The sequence below is a fragment of the Papaver somniferum genome, chromosome 6 (genome assembly GCF_003573695.1).
Source record: "Papaver somniferum cultivar HN1 chromosome 6, ASM357369v1, whole genome shotgun sequence".
Taxonomy (NCBI): Eukaryota; Viridiplantae; Streptophyta; class Magnoliopsida; order Ranunculales; family Papaveraceae; genus Papaver; species Papaver somniferum.
The window spans coordinates 8606763-8633829 of NC_039363.1; the positions used below are offsets into that span (position 1 = coordinate 8606763).

A 27067-nucleotide genomic window follows, 5' to 3' on the forward strand; every position below is an offset into this window, starting at 1 on the left:
GGATTGCAACCCTTTACAGGCACTACACATCGGATCCCAAGGTCAATCACAATTCTAGTAGGCTGGAGAAGGCTACACACGAACTGGATTAAAATCAACACGGACGGAGCAACTAGGGGACATCCGGGGATGGCAGGAGCGGGAATCATTTGTCAAAATGAAAGTGCGATCACAATCTTAGCAACCACACAACCATTAGGGATAACAACAGCTCTCACAGCCGAAACTTGAGCCATGCTAATAGCTTCAAGAGCAGATACAGATAGAGAATGGCCAAAAGTACAATTCGAACCGGACTCATAAAATCTTCTGAGGTTTTTAACTACGAATACCGAACCACAGTGGTATGTAGCTAATATGATAGTAGAAACCAAGCAAAGATTGACCCAAATTCCGCACTATACTATCAATCATGTTTACAGGGAAGGAAACCAACCGGCAGATGGCTTAGTGAATAAAGCAGCGGAAGCCACCAGACTGGAAATCTATCTACAACAATATGGGAACACAAAACACCTTCGTGTATTGGTTATATTGTAATGACAGACTTTATGGGTACAATGTACCCGTCTGTTATTTCTTCCTGATTTTAATATAATTTGATGCTTCAAAAAAAAAAAAAAAGCTATAAAAGCAGATCGACAAGTTCGGTAATTACTATATCTAAGGCCCCTTCCTATGGGCATGACAAAGTCCCATATTTACCATTTAAGCACCCACTATGAAGGTGGCAAAGTGGAAAACTGGCCTGGTTAAATGGAAAATTTGCCACTTAGCCAGACCAGGTCTAAACTCCACCGAGCGGTGTAGTTTTCGACCACGCGATCTAGAGTTGACCGGACGACCTAATGTACATCGCTAGCGGCGTGTGTCGCTCAGTAACACTTTTGGTTATTTAATTAATAAAATCTCACTCCTATAACTACTCAACCGTTTTCTGTATTATTTATAAAAATATTTTATTTGGTGGGGACAACAAAAACAAAATATCTGTGACTTTTATTATTTTATTAATATATTTTATAATATAAAATGTGATATCAGATAAACTGTAGTTATTTTAATGTTCTATTTATTAAAAAGTAGTACTTAGCGGTCGATCGGTCTATTTCTAAACTCGATTGGTGCACGCGTTTTTACCATAGTGGCGGAAACCATTTGCCACTCCACCTGGCATGGTATTCCTCTTGATTAGCTAGTCTCCATAAGAACCGGCCTAAAATCTACCAATTGATCACAAAATGGACCAAACATTTTTGTTGCATGGACGGATGGACCTTGACTCCTTGAGCTAGAAAAGAAGTTGGCAAATCCGCCGCACGGTGTATATCTTTCTTTCAAGGGGTTTTTAGTCAATCTTACCATAATTCCAGAGCTTTTTCTTTTCGCAGAATCGGAATTTCCCTTCCCCAAATTTCTCAGCGATTCATAGACAGTCTCCGCTGCCTGCAACTGAAGAGGTACTTAAAACTCCATTAACAACTCTCTCTTCCTCTCTCTCTCGCTTGATTTCTCTGTGATCCCGTCCTAGTCCTAATAGGATTTAAGAATCTAGGGTTAGTTCTGGTTTTGGGAAAAAAAAAGAAGTAAAATGCTTAAGAAATTAGAGAAATCAAGGTTTTTAGGGATTTTTTTCTCTGATTGTGCGGATTTTTATGGTATCCCATATTATGAAACTGTAGTTTCAAATGTAATTAGGGTTTTAGGTGGGTTTTTCGTTTGGGTAGACTTGTCTGAGGCGTTAAGCATCTCATTTTGATTGTTTGATAACCATTTTCCTCCATGCTTGTTAACTGTTTGTTAATATTCCTCAAAGAAATAATTTTTGTGAAGTAATTTATAGTGTGGTACTTTCAGTAGTCTTTGATAATTTGGTTGATTATAGTCGGTCTTTCTCTGTATTTGTTAGCATGGGAGATGAGGGTAACGCGGTTCAAGATTTGGTGAATTGAAATTTTGCTTTACAGGATTTGATATAGTTCAATAGGGATATTGCTCGATCACTTAAATAGCTGATCTGTTAGTTATTAATGAATGTAGATTACTAAATAAGAGAGATTACCGCCTTCCATTTTTTAGATTGCTTAACTGACAATAATGTGATACCATGTATCTTTCATAATCTTGAAATCACTTGAGGTAATGGCTAGCTCTACTGATAACAGACAGTTCAAACATGTCATGTCTATATCTGGTTTGACGTAGACCTCTGTGTTTATAACTCTTCTTATTATGTTACTAGCTTTGATATACATTTTGTTACTTTACATTGTGTTTGATGTCAGAGAGATTGTTGAATTGTGATGTTGAGGAAATTTTACTGTTTACTCCACCTATACACCACTTATCTTAAATTTTTTATCTAAACATTCTTCGCCTCCAGAGACTGCACCGGCAAGCAAACACATAAACAGAAGATGGGGAGCAGGTTAGGAAAAAGGGTTATTAATTTTACTAATCTCCCCATTAAGCTTCTTATGCCTTCCTCTTTTGATCACATCAAAGAGATTGCACTCAAGACCATTCCTTCAGCTTCAAAGGTGCTGCACTCATTATCTTTTTTTTTTTTCTTTTCTTTTCGTATCTTCCAAACCCTGATATTGCGGTCTTATAAGAGTAGGTTATGTATTTTGAGGGTTTATCTTTTTTTTACTCAATAGATTGAAATCAGAAGGGTTCTTGAGTCTCTTTACGGCTTTGAAGTCGAAGAAGTTCGAACTTTGAACATGGAAGGAAAGAAGAAGAAGAGAGGAGGAATTTTGATTGCAAAACCTGATTACAAGAAGGCATATGTGACTCTGAAACACCCATTGTCTTTATCTCAAGACTTGTTCCCAATCCGTATGATCCAAGAAGATAAGAAAGCTGCAGATAAGCAACCAAAATCAAGCATTGTAGAGGAGGGAGGAGAGGTGAAGTCACATTGGCTTGATGGACAGGGAACTAAGAGATATATTAGGCCAGGGAAGCAAGGCTATGCTAGAGACACCAATCCCAACTTCAAGGAGAGGCGATCCAACTATAGAGGCCAGGGAAGTCGGGGCGAACAAGAAGCCACAAGCAAGTTCCCATGGAGCAACATGCGAAGTGCTTCTCCTTCGAAGTAGCTCTTCGTGCAACTCGATTAGATAAGTCTTATTCAGTTACAGTTTAGGTTTCCCAGGAAAGAAGACTTGTGAGAGTTTATTCTGTACTGTTTGTAAGGATTTGCAAATGCAACTTTCAAGTTTGTCAACACTGTTTTTGTCCCTGATTCCTGTTTTTTAGTCTTATTCAGAAAACTCAATGAATTACATTTTATCTTCGGTTGAATTTTGCAAGCTACAAGAAAATAACTCATTTAACATGAAGAGAAACCAATACCGACATGAGAAATTATATCTCAGGTTTCATGGGATAATCTTATATTTTCACTTTTATCTTGTATTTTACAGGGAATGCCTTAAGAAATGGAAAACCTTCTTCGATGTCCAGTGCCAGTACTCTTACCGCCTTGTGTCTGCTGCAAAATTTCTTCGCCGCTCAGGGTAACATGACTATCCATCCTTGGTTGAAAGAATGAGTTTTTTATTTTCTTCCATCCTGAGTTCCAACCAGATGCATGTTTTTGCTTGTTGTTTAGCTTCTCGAATTCCTGCTGTAAGTCATAGTAATCATTTTGTAACTCACCCATTTTCGTCTTGACCATGTCTAATTCTGCTTTGATTTCTTTAATCTCTTTGTTGGTATATAATAAGTTGTTGCCATGCTCAATTGCACTTCCTGTAGGTAGGATCACCTCCTTAGTATTGATTGCCGCCCTCATCTTAACTTGTTCTGATAGCAACACCTGATTAATAAAAATGTACTGTAGTAAGTAGCCTAATCTTTTCCTATGCATCCATGGTTAATCAAGAAGTTCGATACCGTTGTAATAAACTAGTTCAATGTGGTGGGTCCTGTAAAATGATCTGTATCATGTTGATGGTCTGTCATGTGTATGAGAAAGAAAAAATCTAAAAATCGAAGTATAGTTAGTTAACAACCTGCAATTTAAGTCAAATTTGACTAGATTAACCTAGAGCCTTGGAACTTGCTAGATGATGTGGCTGGTCGACTGGTCTATGGAATATGGTTTTGTATTCTGGTTATTAGGTAACTGGTTTATATCTTAGAAGTTAATTGACCTCAATTGGGAAAGATAGTAAAACAACAGTTGTCGATATTACCTGCATCACAGTTTGAAGCGGCAATCGCTCATTCTGTGCAGCGTGAAGGCATGCGTCGAGTGACAGCTTCTCATTGTTCATTACTTTGCACAATCTTCTTTTGTCATGTTCCATCAGGTCTGGATGACTCTGAGAAGTAATTATCAAATGTTAGTACATTGTCTTCCTCAATATAATAGTTTAATATAGACAGAGCTACCAAATTAAACTCCACTTTATTAATTCATGATCAATATTTGTAAACTGCAGACACTCTTCTTTTCATTGCACGAAGAAGCAGAAGTTGGATACTACATTGAGATTATATTTACCTTCAGATAGGTGTCTATTGCTCTGTAAAGACCGTCATGGCAGTTTCGAGCTTTTTCAGTCAAGACCTCTGCAAGAATTTGGAACTTCGCAATGGTAAGATTCCGATCTCTTGCAATCTCTGCTAGATATCCATCTAACAACTTCACTATGTTTAATTTCTCGTATGATGTTTCCTGTTGCTGCTGTTGTTCATGCATTATGAAATACTCAACAATTCGGTGTACCATGTCCACATCATGTATGGTGTTGTCTCTGAAAGAAAAACTTTTTTTCAAATTTGGAAGAACCATTTACAGCATTTTAACCAAAACACATCAATTAGATAGAGGGGTTAGAACAAACTAGTTATTTTAAAGCAATAGCAGTAGTAGTAGTAACTAGTAACTAGTAAGTAATGCGAAATGGACCACATTAGCTGTTTAAGAAGAGAAAAACATCAATCTACTAAGGAGCTATGTTTTAGAGATCAGGGAACTCATAGACAGTAGAAAGAATGAGAATACTAGGGCTGGGATACTCACTCTTTGAACTTCCCTTGATCACTTGCATTCTTGTAACTAGGTATTTGAAGATCATTCACATCTGCATCTTTCAAAACCATCCCCACTCTCTTTTCGAGTTCAGAAATTAATGCTGGTGAAGCCGAATACACCACAGCCATCTTCAACAACCATAGCAAGAACTTACAGGAAACAGCTTCTCTCTGAGGAGGCAGAATACTGACTATGCTCTCTAACAACAATCTTTTCTCTTTATTTTCTCCGTCACTAATCCCTTCTTTTTTCCCACTCGAGATACTCAGCCGCAACTCATTTGTTCCATGATACCCTAAGAAGCCTCCTTCAATATTCTTCACATCTACATGGATGGGTAACCATTTTTCAGCATACTTCACAATGCAACCACCTAGAATTTCAGCTTCCACTCCTTTTGCTCTGATTCCTGTTATAATTCGAACAAAATGTTCAATACGAAGAGTCAAAACATCGTGGAACCACCATCCTTCATCGTGTACACTTTTTGACGAATTTGAGACCATCCATGCTGTGGAATCACAACATCTTCTGACAATCTGTAGATTTTCCACCCATGGGGAAAGAAATTCACAGGATTTCAGAACTGTTATTGTATCTTTCCAGGAAGATAGAACTACAAATGTGAGAAAAGCTTCTGTTTTTGAAATTAAGTTTCCTTCGTCGTACTTTTCGGTCATTTGTAGGTATTCCGATGCACATCTCAGTGGAGCTACATTTGCCGGGGTTAGTTCTATATGTAGACCATAACAAAACTTTAGAACACTCTCGAACGTGTCTGATCCACCAGGGAAGTTATCAAGCTTTAGATCATAGCTGAGATCCGAGTCTGGAGTCTGAATGTTGATCCGACTGAAGTACTCACATCGTGATATCAATGTATACTGCATAATAAACAAATATCGAATGACTGAATGCATGACAACCATGAGTTCAATGACAGCTTGATGTAAACGTTGTTGCTGAACTCTTTTGTATGGTTTCATATTCTGGTTAAACACCATGGTTAAACTATCAATTTAGTGTCTAAATATCGTTTATGATGATTCGAATTAAACTTTAATAAGTGGATGTAGAACATTGATTAACCGGCTAGGTTCAGCTGTACGTACTTTCTATCTTTGCGATAGTCAGGGTTAAATATGCTGATATTGCAGTTAAATGGTTCATAATTAAATCTACCTCTAGAACTATTGGGTTTAGTCATTAGTGGTTGATAGACGCCATCTCTCCTAGTATACAATACCTTGTGCACATAAAAGCTGATGCCTTCCACTTGAAGGATTAGATCTGTAGGAAGATGAGAATCAGCAAACCTGCATAAGATAAAAAGGTTAATAGTAACTACTATAAACTAACTCAAACTGTGCTTAAATTATTTATACTTACCAACAGTGATCCTTCTTTATGAAACTCTCCTCAGTGGTAGTTGTAAATCTGTCAAAAACGATTGAACTATTACAGGGTACATGATCAAGCATCATATCATCACCACTGCTGAGGCTTTCCGGATTACTGTCAAATGTGAAGTTGTTCATGATGATATTATGTTTATCTTGATACTTAGTATGATAACTTAGTCTCGTAAAATTCCCATTTTAAGAAATGAGACAATTTGTAGTGTTTGAAACTTGAATGTTTTTAGTAGAAAATGCAGAGAGAAACATGTGTGGACCTAGTTAGAATGAATATTGTGAAAGGTTAGTGTGTGGTTGTTGTTGTGAACACCATTAATCAGGGTTGCTGGATTGATGGATAGGTATATAAGTGGGGACGGTCAGTTATAATTCCTCGTAAGTGTGTTTGTTATCTCAGATATATGGTCATGCTGAAGGAGAGAGATGTATCATGAGAATGCCTGCAGGGGACAAATAGTAATGTCTTTGGGTAACAATGAATGAATATGCATAAATCGCTAACGATAAAGAGATATCTGATCTTAACCAGTAGCTGCATTTTCTGGTTTATGATTTTTTCATGACTTTATTGCATAACATAATTGATGATTTTGCTTTTGGTGGTCGGTCATTTACTGATGTATCTTTCTTTACTCAGGTCCTCATCGCTTTGACCTGGGATTAGGTGCAGTCCCTCCACAGTAATGATTTTTCATCCAGGTGATAAAAAAACAATCGAACTCAACCTCTTAACAGTTAACACTCACTGATGTTTGTCTGAACCTTTGTTGGTCATTAGCAGATTACAGTAGATAGGTACTATTGAGCAATGGTCTTGCCTTTGATTGTCAAACAATATCCTGAGTTTTCCAGGGTACAGGAACAACTAGCCAGACATCTCCTTGTGTAGACGGAAAAATAGTACTCCTAGGCTTGTTTCTCTCCGATGATGGAAGATTCTATACTTATTTCTGCAACCCAAATCTCAGATTCACACGATTTGCCGAGTAATTAACAGGTGGCAGGCAAGGTTCAAACTTCCTATTTGATATTGAGTCTGTAGATTTTCATCTAACACATGACTGACGAGACTTACTGCTAGTTATAAACGAACTGACTTCAATATATTAAAGAAATACTTGGTACTTACTTTCTTCAAATATACATTTTAAGAAATGAGACAATTTATGGTATTTGAAACTCAAGTGTTTGTACTAGATATGAGAATCAATGGTGGACCTTGTCAGAGTAAATATTTGGAAACACCATTAAATAGGTTGTTAGATTGCTGGATAAGTATATAAATTGGGGATGGGTTGATATTCTTCGTAAGTGTGATCGTTATCTCAGATATATAATCATGCTGTTGGAGAAAGATGTACTATGAGAACGTCTGTAGGGGACAGAGAGTAATGTCTGTGGGCAACAATGAATAAAGTGTACTAATTGATCAACAATAAAGTGATATCTGATAATAATCGTGTACGTAGTTGAGAAATCCACCAGTAGCTACAATTTGTGGTTTATCCGATATTTTTGCATCACTTCATTGCTTAATTGATGGTTTTGCTTATAGGTTGTGTATCTTTCTTCACTCAGGTTTCCGATGCTTTGACCCGGGATTTGGTGTAGTCTCTCTGCCAGGAATATCCAGGTGATAAATAAAGAACCAAAACTCAGCCTCTTAAACAGTTTACATGAACACGAGCAGTAGAATAGTCCCGCCTTTGTTGAAATGTCGTGAGATTTCCTGGGCACAGAAGCAACAAGCCAAAGTCTCCTTGTGTAGATGACAAAATAGTACGCTTAGGTTTGTTTCTCACTGACAGTTTGAGATTATATTCTTTCTGCAGCCGAAGTCTCTTTTGGCATAATTTGCCGAGTAATTTCCCAAAAGTTTCAGACAGACTATTAAGTATGCACGTAGGTTTCATCTAACACTTGACAGATGAGAAGAATTCCATCCTGTGCACCTTGTACTGGTGCATTCCCATGTACGCCCATGTGGTATGTGGACACCGTAATCACTTTAAAGCAGAACACTTATCTAGTTAAATGAGAGCTCACTAGAAAAATGAACGGCCGAAAACACGTCATGTCATTAGCAGCGAGCAAACCACACGTTTTCAGTCATTTTTGCAAGTCACTAAAACTTCTCTACACCCACTTGTAAGCACGAATAACCAATAATCACCCAAATCCAGCGGTTCAAATAGTTTAACCACATAAACGGCTAGATGATGAGTTGTAACAATCACCTACGTTGGTGAGTAGGTGAACAAATACATAGTCAAACCGTTGGGTAAAACAAAAGACCAATTGTCAATATTTTTAATCACAAGGACAAAGTCGTCTAAACAATATTGACTTTGCCGCCTTCGTCGTGCTTAGCGGTTACTCTGTCTCTTCTCCCTTTACATAAAAAACAGAAAAACGCCGTTTCTGAAAATTTCAGTTCTTCTTCGTTCTCTCTCATAGGGTTTCAGATCTGTATATTTCTCTTCCGCCATTAGAAAGAGAGCAATAATAAAGAGAATTTAATGGCGGTTGTATCTCCTTTAGCCAAGTATAAACTGGTTTTCTTGGGCGATCAATCTGTTGGTAAAACGAGTATCATTACTCGTTTCATGTACGACAAGTTTGATACTACGTATCAGGTACGTCCAATGATATGATTGGAATCGAGGCGTAATGTTTTACACAACTTTATTGGTGTTGCTAGAAATTTTTATCTAATTTTGTTGGAATTGGATTCTAGGCGACAATTGGGATTGATTTTCTTTCAAAGACGATGTATCTTGAGGATCGGACAATTCGTTTGCAGCTTTGGTAGGAGTCTTTCTTTCCCTGGTTAGTCAAATAGTCATTATGTGTTTTATCATACACAATCTTCTTGTGTTGTTGCTGGGGGAGGTTGTTTTTGAAGCTGCATAAATCCAATTGCAATGTTTGATAGATGGGATTGGGGGATTTTTACGCAATTAAGATGTTGATGTTCTTGTGTTCCTCCAATTTGATGGTTTGGGTTGCGAATTTGTGTGCAGGGACACCGCTGGACAGGAGAGATTTAGGAGTCTCATTCCAAGTTATATTAGGGACTCTTCTGTTGCAGTAATCGTTTATGATGTATCAAGTGAGTACCCTGTAACTTCAATGTCTATCTATGTGCATATATCTGAACCTCATAAAAATGAAAAAAAAAAAACATTTAGTACTAGAATGAATTTTGTTTGTGTCAGAGTAAAATCCTATGTTAGACACTAAGCTTATGGAGCAATATTTAGGCACCTTTGTCTTTCCTATGCCAACAAAATCCTCCCCAAAGAAGATATCATATGCTACTGGAAACTTGTGTGAAAACCCACATTTAGGAAGACCTCTTTCCTCTATAAGGATTACAAAGAATCGAGAATAAAAGATATGCCTGTTGTTTACCCTTGCAATGCCAAATATCATTAAATTCATGTCTCAAACTTCTCTATAGGTTCATTTGGTGAAAAATACGTTTGGTTCATTGCTAAAAATTCTTTAAATTGATGTGATTCAGATCGACAGTCATTTTTGAACACTGCCAAGTGGGTTGAGGAGGTACGAACAGAACGAGGAAGTGATGTTATCATTGTCCTTGTCGGCAATAAAACTGATCTTGTTGATAAAAGGTGGGTAACTAAGTAACAGCTAATGATTGGACCTAGTATCTTAGATATTGAATCGCTCTATAGAATCAGTTATTGGTTCATATACTCCTCCCTTTGTATATGGTTTTGGGAATCTTGAGACCAGCATGTCTATTATTTTGTTGAAAGATTACGACTTCATGTCCATTGATGCCTTTAGTTTATATGATATCTGTTGTGCAGTTTTCCCATTCTATGGGTTAGCAGTTGTACTCAAGGGTCTCTTGTTTTTGTGGTTGAATTGTATAGGCAAGTTTCAATAGAGGAGGGAGATGCCAAGTCACGCGAAGATGGTGTTATGTTTCTAGAAACAAGCGCTAAAGCAGGGTTTAATATCAAGGTAAAATTCCTATTCATAAATTTCGTGACAAGGTAGTCACATGTCTATAAATGATACATGGAGGAGCGAATGAATTTGGGGATTTTGGGCCCTGGCGACCCTGAATTTACAAAAGTGGTTATTTGCTCATTTTTTGCATATACAGCGTGGGATGGGGACTTGTGCATCTCATGAATGTCTATTAGTTTAGCCAAGGATGTCCTGTAGCTAGTGATTGTCTTTCACAAATTTTGCATCCATTTCTCATGACGTACAAATACACCTTTGCAGCCTCTATTCCGCAAAATTGCTTCTGCCTTGCCAGGGATGGAAACCTTTTCCTCAACGAAACAAGAAGATATGGTAGATGTTAACCTGAAACCTACCTCAAATGTATCCCAGGAACAACAGGGAGGTGGCTGTGCATGCTAATGAGTATACATCCACAATAGGAGATGAAGCGATCAGAAGAATAATTATACTGTGCGAACAGACTTAATTCAGCAAGTGATATTGAGTTTGATAGGCATGAAAGCTTAATTGAGAAATGGCTGGTCGATAATTATATGAACAGCATATTCTTTTTCTGTTGTAGCTGGACCTGATTGATTAAAGTTTGGTAGTGGTTGCTGATGCAAATATCTCGTCCTACATTGTGTTGCGAAGCTGTCCATTCTGTTTTATCTTTTTGTTTACCTTCTCTTGTGTGCGTTTTTTCATGGTGATATTTTCTACTTAGATTTACTAAAAAAGCAATAGATCATGATTTATTTTGCAAAATGGTTGTTCCTCGTACAGACTATTCATTTGTTCATCTCATCATACAAATTGATGTGGTGACGTTCATGTTTTAGATTGTATTATGTCCTATATAATAGATATACTGGGCTAGTTTTACAAAAAAAAGAAAAAAAAAACAAAAAAATTCTTTTTCTTTTCGGGCACCTGACTCCGGCAATAACATGTATTCCGATTCAGATTTGATTTCGTTTTCACATTCTTAAATAACAAGATAATTCTCTCTGCCTATATAATAAGAAGGTGATCGCTTCCCTTTAACCACAAACAATACTCGCTTGAAAAAACATCATGAAGTCTCTACAGGTAATTCTCACCTTTTCCGTATTACTTCTTGTTGTTCCATTACTAGCTGTTGAATCATTATCTCCATCTTCTGCGCCGGATAACAACTTGATGAGCAACATAACAAGAGGTTCATCTCTTTCCTTGAATGATACAACTCCTTATTGGCTTTCTCCCTCGGGAAACATTGCTTTTGGGTTTTACCAGTTACCATGGTCTCCTGATCAATATGTAGCTGGTATATGGTTTCCTAAATCGCCAGAACAAACTCTTGTTTGGACTGCTAACCCTAATGATCTTCCATTGCGCAAACCATCTTCAATTCACTTCACCGACGAAGGGAAGTTTATGCTTCGGATTATGCCAGATAATAAAGAGGAACTTTTGCTATCAGACGTACCGGAACCAGTGTCGTATGCAAAGATGCATGATGACGGCAACTTTGTTTTATATGGTTCAGATGATCAGACTATTTGGCAAAGTTTCGATTATCCTACTGATACCATTCTCGGCGGTCAAAAGTTATGACCCGGAGTTGATCTTATATCTGGTGATTATAGGTTAGCAGTTAGACATACTGATGGTTTTGTTGGTAAGTTGTATCTTGCAGGTTCTGATGGTGAAGCAAGTTTTTTATAAGAGAACACAACAGGAGGGGGGTTATATTTACAGAGCAACTTTGAGTCCAATAGGGCGTTTGAATTTGCACAAGGAAAGAATCGATGGAACTAACAGTCATGATGATAATCCTCATCAGAAGTCATCCTCTTGGATTGTATGGTCATCGTCTCATAAAACGAAACTTACAAGGGATGATGGTCCTGATGGAGCACCTACTAAACATTCTCAGGTTGGCCCAACTGTAGTATGTACTGTCATTGGCTGTATTGCTATAGTGCTAGTATTCGCATGTTGTCGTGCAACCGAGAAATTTACCGTCGAAAACACTCCAGGTCCTTTAGAAGTAGGACAAGTTTAGTTTAGTTTAGTTCTTTTTAGAACAGGGGTATGTAATTTTCTTATTATTATTCTTTTGCTTTTTTATATAATTATTATATTACTAGCAACAAAACAAATTACTTACTACCCCAAGGTCTAATCCAGTCTTAGTCTTTTGTTTTTGCTTTTCTTTTAACAATCATCTAAACATGAATTCTCTCCTTATTTCACTTCTTGTTCCATTTAATGTTACTGTTGATTTTTTTTTCTTCTTATAATGATGATCTCATCTACATAAGAAGAGGTTTATCACCATCTACTTTATCTGATCATCATGCCACTATTAGCAGCTTTGTTAATACGATGGGAAGGAAAGAGTGGGGTTTGACTGATGGTGACTAACTGAAGAACTGGATTGGACTGGCAAGCTTCCTTTCCCTAATATTGTCAAATACTCTCACCATAGTATTGGAGAGGATTTTGGAATAATGTCGAGATAGTTTCAGTCGTAGTGACTGATTGTAACACGCTAGGAATTCAAAGTTCACCGTAATTCTTAGTATCATACAGCGAATTCAAAGTGCTCCAGAGCATCTGTAGTACCAACTCCATATCACTTCTGTAATCTGCTCCCACACATTCCAAGAAGGCTAGGCAAGCCGTATTAATTACGTATGCAAGTGTACAATGAGTATATATGTCTTTAGTGGTTGCTAATGCAAATATCTCGTCCTACATTGTGATATGATCCCTTTCGATTCTACTTACCCCAGTTGAGAAAAGAACATAAAGTCATTTGTGTATCATCAAGTAGATTAAGGAAAACATCTGGTAATATCCCAGTTGCGCCTGAACAGAATGCAGCAGCTAGCTGATGCAATAGTTGTTGGACAGAAATACATGGACAGGTAATGACCGTAGTATATGGAGAAGACTCCGTGACGATGTAACTCACTGTGACTGTTGGGAAGATGGACTTCCACATCGCGATTAAGTCGATCTTCTACGCTGTTTTATTTTTTTGGACGTCGCATTCCTCATTGAGTCAATGACGCCGTCTCTACACCACCACCGGAATTTCACGAAGAACTACATTTAAACTCGCATGTAAAAAGGGAGGGAGTATACGGTAATTTTCAAATAGTCAATTCCAAAACCTAAAGAAAAATTATTTTTGGTTGCAGACTCACCAGTCTCAATAAGAGTTCTTATTGCAGACTCACCATTCTCAAAAAGAGTTCTTATATCTGTCCAATTCAGGATACTTAGGGTACTAGCAAGCAAGAATGGCGATAAGAGCAGTTCTGAAGAAGATTTCTTCTCCTCCAAGTAATATTAGCTTTTTTTTTGGAAACAAGACCATTGATTCCACCTCTGCCTTACTTAGGAAGACTAGGGTCTACTCTCTCCGTCCCACTTTTAAGTGACCTATTTGATTTTAGATTTTGTCCAACTAATAAGTGACCTATATCACTAAACAAGGAGATATTTCTAAAATTGTCTTTTTAGTAAATTATAAAAAATATAAGAAATATGCATAATTTGATAGGCGTGTTTATATTCGTTACGTTGGTGTTTTAAAATGCTTTTCAATGGTACGAAGTTTGCGAGTATCCGTGGAATAGTTTGGGAGATAAATCATTTCTAAATTTCACTACTTATTATCCATAAGGGTATAATTGTAAAAAATTGTTAAATGTACACTCTTCCTTGCTTGCCTTAAAAATTGTGCAAACTTAAGCTAGGTCACTTAACAGTGGGACGCAGGGAGTAGCATATTGGGAGATAAAAGATATCCTCCTCTTCTTAATAACAAAGAGGACGTAGTACTTTCTGGTGCAAGAAAGATCGATGAGAATTGGTGGAAATCGAAGAAGAACAAAAAGATTGAAGAAAAGCTTTATAATAACCATGTTTTTTATTTGCAGAACTTGTCCTAGGGATTATATTTGCAACTTGCAGGAGGATGTCAAACTCCACTACAAGAAAACTTGGTTTAAGCGACCAAAATCTTAGCAAGAGCACAAAATTTTGGTCATCTTAACAGTCAAACAACCATGTCTGCAACTATCAGAAATCTTGGATGCTATTAACCTGTATCCACTTTATGGCAGCTAGTAAATAAATTTGTTGGTTGCTCCAGCATTTTTCCCAGTCATCTATAGCGAGTACAATAATAGGTTACTGGCTTTTTACTTCAAGCTACCATAAATCAGCAATTCAAAATACGTTTGGCTGGTAAAACCCGTCTCAGCAAACAAGTTATAGCGATCGCCAATTCAGAAAAGAGAAAGCGAATGGCTTTATATAGATACATACTACGGTTTCAAATAAAAACAAATTTTGTTACCGAATCAAACAGCTTCTCCACAATCAATCCACTTCACCTTTATCTGATTATCTTAGACACGAGAATGAAGCCTGGATATAATGGAGTTCCTCTGTTCAAAATTTGTTTAAAAATCGGATATATTTCTTCTCCTATTTTTTTCTTCTTTGTGCCAGATTTTGAGTTCATCTGTCAGTCATGGAGAGAGTAGATGTAATATCTAGTTCAATGTTACCGATTAAACATTAAGTTGTATGCATCGTAACCACTAAGGACTGTTACAACGACATCAATTCTGGCAGAGGCAATATCTCAAACACTAAGTATGCTTGAACAAAATTCAACTAAGTAAATTGAAAATTTTAACACAAACTCAATATTGTCAACGATCAGGACAAGAATCCAAAAAGAATTAGAAATCGATGATACTGATTTTTTGTTGATCCAAATAGGTGATTTGAATAAAAAGTGAAATTTTTGCTTCAAGAAGCATTGAATGACCCACACAAGCAACATTTACCCACATGTAGAGATACACCGAAACACAACTATAAATTAAAACATCACCAGCAAAATCTGCAGCAGTTCATAACATTCTAAACTTCAACAAGAGATTAGAATTTCATCATTGTATACGCTTGTAAAGTTGTACTGATGATAAAAAAAAACCTCATCATACCATATTGCATCAATATTCAATACCAGTAAGTTTCTGGAAAAATAAAACACTCATCTCTATAAACATTGACCAGGGGAAAGTTTCCAACAATTAATGGTACAAGTTTAAAAGAAAAAAAAGGAAGTAAAATTCCACCCATTAATCTGAAAAAAAATAAAAACACCAATTCAACATTCAATTGAGAACAATATGCCAACCATATAAAAACCTAGCTTTTGCCGAACTTGAATTGAAATGAGAAATCAACAACTAATAATTAATCCACAAAATTACTTTTACAGAAATTAAGAAAATCAATGACAAGAAAATTCATTCGATTTCAATGGAAATGAAAAGAATAAACATCTAGTAAAAGTATAACAAAGACCTAAGCAAAGAAATTCATAGACAAGAAAGACTCAATAATTTTCTTCCTTTAATAAAGGCAATATGGGCTTTGTGTTAGTCTGTTAGATCGATTCAAGACTCAAGAGCAACTTGTTCATAAATACGGTTGTGGAATTGGTGTCAGTGGTGAAGATTTGGTGGAGGCTTTGGTGAGTTTTTTTTTTTCTTTTTTTGGAGATGGATAATGCAAGCGGTGGTGAAGAGAAATTTGGGCGTGACATCTGGGAATTGGGTAGGATCTTTCCAGATACTTATTTATCAGAAAGATAGAAATTGGAGGGAAAAATAAACATTTGGAGGGAAACATGGAGCCAAAATTCAAAATTGTAAGTAAAAGTGCTCTACAATTCCCGCCTAGAAATTTAGCCTTAGATTTTTTAACAGTTGTCGCGCATGTGATGTTTTGTGGCTGAGATTGAAATTTTTTTGACAACGAGGTGGCGATCCGTGTGATGTTTCATGTTTGCATAAGGTATAGATTTCTATTCGCGGAAGTGAATATCATACGGATCCTCTATGTGCAAATTAGGTGATGATCTTTTTGGGTGAGAATTAGTCCCAATTTTAACCACAAATATGTGAACTTTAACCAGGGCTGTCAATGAATATTGGATATCCATTGGAGTTCGTTCGAATCGTTAGGATATTATGCGAAATTTCAGATGTCGGATACGAATGTCTTATCGGATATTCTTACTTTAATGATACAGATACAGAAAAGGCATTTTCCTAAAGGATAATATCCGACATCCGTTAAAGAATGCATAAGCAAATTTTTTAAATTTTAATTGAATAATATATTTAGTTATTAACTTGGTAGTTTATGAAGACGTAGAAATAAAAATATTATGGAAGAACAAAAACATAACTAGTTTTAAATCACCGGATTATTTGTTTCACATATTTCGGTAAGGGTAACTTGGTCATTTTCATAATTACCTGAATGTTTGCTGTGCATTTTCTGGCAAGGGTAATTTGGTTATTTTTGAAGTCACAAATTATTTGTTGCACATACTTCGCAAGGGTAATTTGGTCATTTTTCAAAAACGTATGATTATTTGTTTCAATTCTCCGACAAGGGTAATTTGATCATTTTCACAATCACCGAACTATTCGTTGCACATATTTCGGAAAGTGTAATTTGGTCATTTTCGAAGTCACTTAATTATTTGTTGTGTGTTCCAGCAAGGGTATAATGGCCATTTTCTAATAAATGATGGGCAAAGGGTGAAATGGTCATTCTACAGGTTTTCATCAGGACTTATGATGAAGACAAGCTCAAATTCTACGAATGAGGAGGGATTGATTCGATCTGAGATAGAAAGACTTTATCCGACCAGGCGTGGCGTGACCTGGGCCTCATGAGTGATTCCTAGGGAAATCCGGTTTGCATTAACCATATAAATCCAAGGAATCAAAGAAAAACCGAGTGAGCTCGAGGGATATATTGGATAGAAATTGATAAATAATATGTGAAATTGACCAAAGTCAACTGACATTAAGTTAAAACTTTAGTTAACTGGAAAAAACGATGCAAATCGATTGAAAATGACCGATGCGACGAAAATTGGTAAGATAGACGAGTAACAAAGAAAAATAAGTGAGGTCGAGTATTATTGGATAAGATTAGTATATAAGAGATGAAATTGACTAAGGTTGATGGATATTCGGTTAAAATGATGGATAACAAGAGAAAACGATGGAATGCGAGAGAAATTGAGTGAGACGACCGACATAGGGAAAACGATGGTAACCCACAAGGCTAAGAAGCTTTGGTAAACTGAAGATTGGCAGGTACGAATCTCCTTCACTTACTAGTAATAAATTTGAATAATGCTTGAGATTATTGTTGGTCTAAATGTGAACTAAGCATCCCAAGCTACAAGGTCCAGATACGCAACATGTATCATTTGTTACTGTTGGTCTGATAGCAATGTGTAGCTCAAATTTGTGTAGCTTTTTGGCTATGCATTTCTTACTGTTGGTATGATTGCAATGTTTTCATTCTCCCTAAGACTTTGATTAGCAGATGTTGCAATCTTTAACTTGAATACGTTTGGAGATGGTCGCAAAAACTTTATCTTTTTAGGCAATAAAATGAAACTGCAAAGAAAAGAGAAAGTGCAGACATAATAGACACATGCCTTTTCACTTGGTTAAGTTCTCTTCAACTTGTAACAGACTCACAGACATGCCACTTATTTGGGCACTAACTCTTACCCCTTAGAATTGTCTCATGCATATCTTCTAGGAAATTTAAATTTGTATAGGAATGATGGACGCACAAACTTTCTGTAACATTTTCAACCTGTTTGTATGATAGCAATATTTTTGAGCAACTCGGGAAGATAGGATTATTGCGCGTAGTTTTCCATTTTCAGGATCCATTAATTCTTTGTTCGTTGATGTTTTAAATGCCTGCATGCTTTTGTGTTGTCAAACTATGATTTGTTATGAACTATTTTTTGTTTCCAGATTTTGGGTTCTTTGATGATACATAGAAACCTAATTTAGGGCAGTATTTGATCCATTTATCTTTTGCTTTTTTACTCTAGTTACTGCAGTTTGAATGAAAATTCTGCTTATTGTATTATTGTTATTTTGTTTTGTTGTCTTTTCTTCATTTTCTTCATAGTAGCTACATAAGCTTGAATTTTGATTTAGTTGCTTGTTTTTACAACTTGTATGCAGAAAGAGATGAACCAGATCAGTGAGCAGGTTCGCCGAGGAGAAGTCGACTACACACCTGAGGAAATATATGCAATGGTTGTTGATCCACGTCGTATAGGGGCTAACCGTGCTCGTAAGTCAAAAGTTGTTGTCCGCTTCAGTTTATATGAGAAAACTGAAGCACAGATGGTTGCTCTCCAAGAACAGTTGGGCTCTGAAAAGAAGAAAGTTGTGAAGCAAGACAAAGAAATCTCAAAGCTTCAAAAGAGGGAGCGTAATCTTAGAGAGTACTTGAATGATGTTTTGCAGACGCTTGGTTGTCAACCTGTGCCAGATGATTCAAAGGATGAGTCCCAAGATGAAGGTGAACATGAAGTTGATGATCGATTTTCTTATGTTACTTTTTTGTTTGGACCTGTATGTTTTTTGTTCTTTCCGAAGATGGTTTGCAAAAAATTTGGTTAATTTGATGGTTTTTTTTTTTTTTTTTGTAACAAAGTTAATTTGCTCTGGTGGGGACACTGAAATACAGACCACGTGTAATTAAAGAATGGTTTTTATAATTAGAAGTGGATAATTATAATTATGAAATCTTAATTAGTAATTACCTCCGGTATTAATTTTTAAATTGTAATTAATTTTCGAATTTTCTAAACCAGGAGCACAAAATTTGGTTTAAGCAACCAACTTCAGGCTATAGGTGTTTTAAATGCTCTTGGGTTGCTTGGTCTAGTTATGAAGCAATCAGAATTTATTTTAATTGCTCAAAGGGTACTTGGTCTATCTAAGAAGCGATCGGTATTTCACTCTCTAGTTTTGGTTGGTCTATCTATGAAGCGATCGGCGTTTCACTTGCTTTGGTATGGCTGGTCTATCTATGAAGCGATCGGCGTTTCACTTGCTTTAGTATGGTTGGTTTATCTATGAAGCGATCGGCGTTTCACTTGCTCAAGTATGGTTGGACTAACTCTAAAGCAATGGTTGTTTTGCTTGTTCTAAGCAGGTCGGTCTAGCTATGAAGCGATGATTATTTTGCTTGCTCTAGGTGGGTCGGTCTAGCTATGAAGCAATGAACAGAGGAGACGCTACATGATAGTTGGTTGATTATTAAAGCAATTTCCTAGCTGCTCTAAACCTATAGAGATCCCACCTTTTGCAACTCAAGAGCAAGACCCAAATTAAGTTGCTCTAAGGGTTAGAGCGACTCAATATGGGCTTTTCAAACCAAAACTGTCTGGTTGCTTAATCCAGTTTTTCTTGTAGTGGCAATCATCTCTTTTGGCATCATAAACAATAAAATGATAACCGTTACAAGTGTCGCCTACATTTTCATCAAATGTTCTCCATTCAACATCGCAATAGAAAAGCGTGGAATGCGCTATATTTATCTTAAACCTCCATTGAATAAGCTCGCCATACGGAATTACTTGTTTACCTAGATCATCATCTGTTGATCGACACTGGATATTCATAGTTTTAGTATCTTCTAACTTGTTAAGAACAGTTACCGTTACTTCATCTTCTATGTAACAGCCGCTCTCCGCTTGGACTGCAAGCACTATCACAATGAACAAAAGTAACCAACATCTCGGAGCATTTGAATTCATCTTCACTGTGGGAATAAAATATCTCTGAGTATGCGTCGAAATATCTCAATGTATATAGAATATGTGAGAACCAAAAGATTATTTGCACTTTTTATTTTGATTCATTGAATGAAAGCTAAAATGAATGACCCAACTCCCAACATCCAAAAATGAACCCCTACCCGCTCCGTCACTCTATTGAATGAGGCAACTGCTATTGACATGCAAAACTTACCATCTCCACCTCTTCGTTTACTATGATGTTGTTATGAAAACTCGAACTTATCTCGCAAAAACTTTGCGAGTATATTAAGCACTTAGAGCATATGGAACGGAGGGTGGATGTTGTTATTTTTAGTCACACATAGGATTTTAGATTCCCATTTGGCATGAATCCATCTCCAATAGTAGGGTCCTACAAGTTAGAAGAGACCAATTACTAAATATGAAGGTGTTCAAGAAAGTGTTATTTACACCTCCAACTGCACCTCCACGTCATGTTTTTCACTAATTTTCTTTTAATTCTAAGATTTAAAATTCTCACTGTTGGAGATGGTTTTTTAGATATGAGGTCCTATATCTACTCCATGTGTAGACCCCATAAATAAAAAGATTAAATAAAAAATCCACATAGGATGTTTTACACCTTCTTTTGAAGATGCTCTTACTTACTTTCCATTTGTTACTACCACCAATGTGACATTTCATCGAAAAAAAATCTATGAAAGTCGAATAAAATAAACAACACGAACTAAGAAAAATCTAAAAAAAAAGACTAAAAATAAAGCAATAAGTATAGAAAAAAAAATCCTAAAATATGACGAGAGAGTATAAAGATTAATTAGAGAGGATTTTGCACCCACTCCCCGACAGCGACACCAAAGATCTGAGTAGGAATTACTGGCTAGTCCAGTTCTAACAGACCCAGTTAATGGCTAGTCCACCCGTGGAAAAGATTTACTCTCTAGTCCAAAAACTTCGTGGAGACTATAAAGTTTATAAATTCCTAAAACACCCTTCCAGGTCTAATTAGTATCAACACATGTAAATGTTACTAGTAGTATGTTACTACATACTAGTAGTATCAATACGGTGATACTACATATTAATATGTACTGTACTAGTAGTAACAAAAATATCTTATTGTTACTAGTAAATTATGTAACTACTTTACTATACTAAACTAGTATACTAGTATACTACTCTAGTATAGTATACTAGTAAACTAGTAGTAACTAGTACTAGTAGTAAAATATGTAGTATCAATACATAACAATTTTTTTTTGATATGTGATATCAATACATAACATACTACATATCAATATGTAGTATCAATATATAACATACTACATATGAATATATAACATACTACATGTCAATATGTAGTATCACTACATAACATATTACATATCAATATGTAGTATCAATATATAACATATTACTACTAGTATACTACATACTACATATGTTATTACTACATATTACATACTAGTTACTACTAGTATATTACATATTACATATGCTATTACTACATACTACATACTGGTTACTACTAATTACTACTAGTATACTACTAGTATACTATAATACATATCAATATATAACATACTACATATCAATATGTAGTATCAATATATAACATACTACATATCAAACATACTACATATCAATATATAACATACTACATGTCAATACTACATATCAATATGTAGTATCAATATATAACATACTACATATCAAACAATAGTACATATCAATATATAACATACTACATGTGAATATGTAGTATCAATACATAACATACTACATATCAATATAGTATCAATACATAACATATTACTACTAGTATACTAGTTACTACTAATATACTACATACTACATATGTTATTACTATATATTACATACTAGTTACTACTAGGATATTACATACTACATATGTTATTACTACATACTAGTTACTACTAATTACTACTAGTATATACTACTAGTATACTAGTTACTACTAGTATATACTACTAGTATACTATACTACAGATCAATATACAACATACTACATATCAATATGTAGTATCAATATATAACATACTACATATCAAACATACTACATATCAATATATAACATACTACATGTCAATATGTAGTATCAATATATAACATACTACATATCAATATGTAGTATCAATACATAACATATTACTACTAGTATATACTACTAGTATACTATACTACATAACAATATATAACATACTACATGTCAATATGTAGTATCAATACATAACATACTACATATCAATGTGTAGTATCAATACATAACATATTACTACTAGTATACTAGTTACTACTAGTATACTACATACTACATATGTTATTACTACATACTACATACTAGTTACTACTAGTATATTACATACTACATATGTTATTACTACATACTAATTACTACTAGTATACAAGTATACCACATATGTAATATGTAGTAACATATGTATTATTATACGTAATGTTATATACTAGGGTTAGTAGAGTAAATTTACTCTTTTCAAAACTTTTTTGGACTAGGGAGTAAATATTTTTTGGCGCTGGACTAGCCAGTAACCCGGGTCAGATTTTCTGGACTAAACAGTAAATCCCTCAAAATCTGATGGGTCGGTGGACTGATTAGGTTTATTGCAAGCGCACAGTGTCAAGAATGTAGACAATAACAAGCACGGTACATTTCCTCTAGGAGTGTGAAAACTGTTATATGCACAAAACGTTCGAGTAAAATCGACAAGACCCTCATCTCCGCTTTGAGTAATATGAGCACCAGATTAGTCCCATGCAATGCTAATCTCATCATAAGAGATGGAATTCAATGCATGGTAATTTAGAGGTTCAAAAACTGAAACCTGTTTCAGGCGTGCCCAAAAATTTTGAGGCATATTGGACAAAGCCATAATTGGGTCATTAGGTAGTAATATAAAAATACCATTATCGATATCTTTTGTTAATGACAAAACTTCCCTTGGTTAATTTAATTTAACTTTTATTTAATTTTTGATTTTTTAATTTCCTAATTAATCATATCTATTTCCTCCGTCCTCATTATATAGGCGGAGAAGTGAGTTTATTTTAGAATAAGATTTTTTTTTGATTTCCTACATTTCCATCCTCTTTCCTGTTTTATCCTTTGTACAATTTCCAACACTAGAAACATTGACTTAATTGTGGTGACAACTACGTACCTATAATAAATAAGGGCGATATATGGAAAAACCCATCTTGGAATTGAAAGTCTGTCTATCTAATGGGACTACAAATTTTTACAACTCCTCCTTTATAATAGGGACAGAGGGAGTATATAGTTTTTTTATAGATTTATTTAAATGCTATTATTATTATTTTATTTTTTTTGGTAGTAATTAATTATTTATTATTTTTTTTTAAAAGAATCGTACAAAACTTTGGTTGGGAGCCTAGCAACAAGCAGAGCACCAACACCCTTTTGAGTAGCAACTCCTAATCTATAAAATAGAAATTTACCAACACCACTAACGACATCATTACTAACCAGATAATTCTTCAATCTCTTAAAAAAAACATAAAGTATGATCACCAAGATCCCCTAATGTAGAAAAGGCTAAGACACCTAAGTTGTAACCATGTGAAACACATTGATCCAAGTATTTGTACATTTGCGCAATACATCATTAGAAATAGCCAGCCCAGGGACAAAACACGAATGCCTTCTCCTATGAAGGGCGAGACACCTTTAACATCCATACAAACATCTTGCCCATTCTCCCAATTGATTAAGCACAAGAATATCAGCAGAGTGCAAGTCTCTATTATCATCAAACAAAAACCCAAGGGAGGCTTCTTTACGTACATGCATGCTAGCTTTGTAACATATGTCAACAATTACGTCGTGTACTAGGTCATGTCGGAATTTGAGCCCAACATCTTTGGCACAATGAAGAGCGTGATCACCAAAGATATTCATGGGTCTATTGTAGCTTGAACACAGTCCACCTTCAACAAACAATGGGATACCAAGACGGTACCAAACTACAGCTTTGCACTGTCTTGGTCCAAGGCATTGATTTAGAACACTAATATGAACGGCCAAAAGATAAACTTGAGAATGCTTAACATGGTTACACTTCCACAAAATGTAATCTCTTGCAGACATTGAGAATTGGTTTGGGATTTTCTTCTTAACCACGTCGAAATAAGTGACTGCCAGGGAGTGCATGGGGGGGAGGGGGAGTATCATCAACGCAATAATTAAAAGGTAATCCACATAACTGGATGAAGTTCTGAAGAGCCGATTGATAAGCAAAACCTTTGTCTGATGAGAATAAATTACCAAGAATCACCTTTTGTACCGAAACCGTCCGGCTCTGGGAAGCAATGTAACAATAATTGCGGGTATCTTCCGTAGTGTAAATACCAAGGCCACCCTCTTTGATAGGGAGAGTGGCCATTCGCTGTTGTAAAGGCCCAAAACCCTCCCCATCACCAGTAATCAGAAGTCTCAAATACTGAAACAAATGATCATCAAACAGTTCAGTGGCACGTTGTAAAACAGCAGAGCTGGTAGTACGCATAACAAAATACTTTTATATAATATTTTTTTATTTAGCACACTAGCTAGGTTCAGATAATAAGGTATCAGCCAAACTTCCAGGTGTTCTTCATATATGAAAAGAAAATTAACAGTTCGACTGATAACTTGTCACCCGAACCTAAGTGTTTTGAAAACATAACTGTTGAACTTAGGTTCGGCTGATTCGAGCAAAATTATGCTAGTTGGACTGATAATTCGTGTCAATCCTCAACCAAATTTCACTCTGGAACATCATTAACTTCTTATCCACCTCATAATCTTAAAAAACCATCCTTCAATTTCTTCATAATCATCACCAAATTCAATTCTAACTTCTATCAGCAGAAACCCTAACTCTAATTCATCTTTTCTTCTTCATCAACAACAACCTCGACTCCTTCATCATGTATACAACTCATTACCTGATTTTCATCAATTAATTCTCAGTCACTACTCTCAATTCTCTCGCAGATGAAAAACAGGAAGAAAAGAAAAAGAAAGAGAAAGAAGAAGAAAAGAAAGAAAATAAACTTATCTTCTCACTTGATGTCGATAAGACCAAATCAAAATCAATGATACACCCAACCGATTGGACGTGGGCATCCCAGGTCGGTCTAGCTGCAAAATGACTAATTTGTTCTTCATACTAATTCCGACGATATCTTCTTCGTCTGATATCCGAAAGATACGTTCGAGTAGTCCATTCCGCATAACTTTTCGAGATCTATTCAATGATACTAGTTACGTATCTACATCGTTGTTAGAATTTATATTAATTAAAATCTATATTAATTAATCGAGTCATTAACGGATAAATCGTCTCTTGATTTCTTGATCGGAATAATAGCATTGACGAACTTGAGGATCTTTAAAAAATCAACACTGAACCTTATCATATGTATTTCACCTTATCATTCTTCTCCATTTCAGGAGACCCAAGTAAGTGCTCCATTTCTTTCATATGATATCGTTTAATTGTTGCAAGAAAGTAAAATCAATATAGAGTTGAACCATTCACCATAAACACATTCTCATGATTGAGAACAGAAAAATGTTTTATTTCATATGCAACTTCCCTTATTTACATTTTCAAGATCGGAAAAAGATACAGAAAAGCCTGAAAATCTAACAAGTGATCCCTACTTTTGGTTTAAGATAATATCTAACTACATTAAAAATTAATATGCGATTATGAAATTTTGAATACTATTTGAACTGACAAGTTGCAATTTTTTCAAGATTCATAGCTTCACTAGTGTCCTTATCTAATCCAATGTATTTGTAAAATCGGATTTTACTTATTATTCTAGATTCATTTTCTCTAGATTTGCAATCTTCAAAAACAAAAGCAAAAGAGATGCAACTTAGATTATTTTTATGAAGACATTTCTGTTTTGGGTTCCCTCTAAAAGTTAAATCAAGACAAAGGCCAATGTAGTTGATCTCGGATTCCGGTTTGTCTCCGTCTCGAGCGAGACACTGGTACAACGTTATCTCGGGGAGATTCCGTTTCCAAATATCGGCGTAATTTCGGTTCCAATTTTTATATATACAATTAATACATATATTAAAGATATAATGAAGTAAAACAACAACAAAAAATATCATTAGGAAAACTCAATGGTAAAAACACGATCATTATTTAAAAGTGAAAACAAATACTATCAAACATTGATCCTAGAGAAGGAAAGTTAGTTGAGTTCAATGTAGTTGATCTCGGATTCCGGTTTGTCTCGGTCTCGAGCGAGACACTGGTACAACGTTGTCTCGGGGAGATTCCGTTTCCAAATATCGGCGTAATTTCGGTTTCAATTTTTATATATACAATTAATACATATATTAAAGATATAATGAAATAAAACAACAAAAACATATATCATTAGGAAAACAAAATGGTAGAAACACGATCATTATTTAAAAGTGAAAATAAATACTATCAAACACTGATCCTAGAGAAGGAAAGTTAGTTGAGTTTATCTAGGATCCGGTTTGGTGTATTGGATTGCATCTTAAAAATGTATACACGTCTCCTCATCCATTCAATCGTTTGAGGATACCCTTGTGTCTTCATCTGTACCGTAGATCTATCCAGCTTTGATGCTCCGCAATATACCAGATCATCACCTTCCTCCAACAAGCGTCAGAACTACTGCAGAACGGTCCATCTCCATACGATCAGGTGCTCGCCTTATTCCTTTTCTGATTTGTACGTGTTGTACAGGCCAATGACATCATCATTTCTCACCCGCAAATGGCAGAAGCTCCTGTCACCATCATATTTTCTCTAAACTCAGACATACTCTCTCCGATGATCTGTGTTCATCGTCTACTGCCAATACACGCAGCAACCCACGTCTTAT

General features: G+C 35.6%; 3 protein-coding genes across 3 annotated transcripts; 2 read left to right on the forward strand and 1 right to left on the reverse strand.

The window, feature by feature from the left end:
• The first annotated feature begins 1279 nt into the window (after positions 1-1279).
• On the forward strand, positions 1280-3312 carry LOC113286861 (39S ribosomal protein L23, mitochondrial-like). Its single transcript, XM_026535493.1, has 3 exons — positions 1280-1460; positions 2384-2540; positions 2661-3312. The coding sequence occupies exons 2-3, from the start codon at positions 2418-2420 to the stop codon at positions 3105-3107; spliced, it is 570 nt and encodes a 189-aa protein (XP_026391278.1). The 5' UTR covers positions 1280-1460; positions 2384-2417; the 3' UTR covers positions 3108-3312.
• LOC113286859 (BTB/POZ domain-containing protein DOT3-like) lies at positions 3241-6642 on the reverse strand. The gene is made up of 6 exons (XM_026535491.1): positions 6443-6642; positions 6300-6369; positions 5042-5937; positions 4520-4772; positions 4209-4337; positions 3241-3829 (listed from the first exon to the last, which is right to left on the reverse strand). The coding sequence occupies exons 1-6, from the start codon at positions 6589-6591 to the stop codon at positions 3443-3445; spliced, it is 1884 nt and encodes a 627-aa protein (XP_026391276.1). The 5' UTR covers positions 6592-6642; the 3' UTR covers positions 3241-3442.
• Positions 6643-8086: 1444 nt separating this feature from the next.
• On the forward strand, positions 8087-11226 carry LOC113286860 (ras-related protein RABH1e-like). Its single transcript, XM_026535492.1, has 7 exons — positions 8087-8104; positions 8929-9107; positions 9209-9279; positions 9495-9583; positions 9998-10109; positions 10377-10467; positions 10738-11226. The coding sequence occupies exons 2-7, from the start codon at positions 8991-8993 to the stop codon at positions 10876-10878; spliced, it is 621 nt and encodes a 206-aa protein (XP_026391277.1). The 5' UTR covers positions 8087-8104; positions 8929-8990; the 3' UTR covers positions 10879-11226.
• The last annotated feature ends 15841 nt before the right edge of the window (positions 11227-27067 follow it).

Coding starts and splice junctions, on each gene's coding strand:
- LOC113286861 (XM_026535493.1), top strand. CDS start 2,418: ATGGGGAGCAGGTTAGGAAAAAGGGTTATTAATTTTACTAATCTCCCC. Junction 2,541..2,660: donor CCATTCCTTCAGCTTCAAAG/GTGCTGCACTCA, acceptor TTTACTCAATAG/ATTGAAATCAGAAGGGTTCT.
- LOC113286859 (XM_026535491.1), bottom strand. CDS start 6,591: ATGAACAACTTCACATTTGACAGTAATCCGGAAAGCCTCAGCAGTGGT. Junction 5,938..6,299: donor TCAGCTTTTATGTGCACAAG/GTATTGTATACT, acceptor TTTATTATGCAG/TATACATTGATATCACGATG. Junction 4,338..4,519: donor CAATAGACACCTATCTGAAG/GTAAATATAATC, acceptor ATTACTTCTCAG/AGTCATCCAGACCTGATGGA.
- LOC113286860 (XM_026535492.1), top strand. CDS start 8,991: ATGGCGGTTGTATCTCCTTTAGCCAAGTATAAACTGGTTTTCTTGGGC. Junction 9,280..9,494: donor ACAATTCGTTTGCAGCTTTG/GTAGGAGTCTTT, acceptor ATTTGTGTGCAG/GGACACCGCTGGACAGGAGA. Junction 10,468..10,737: donor AAGCAGGGTTTAATATCAAG/GTAAAATTCCTA, acceptor ACACCTTTGCAG/CCTCTATTCCGCAAAATTGC.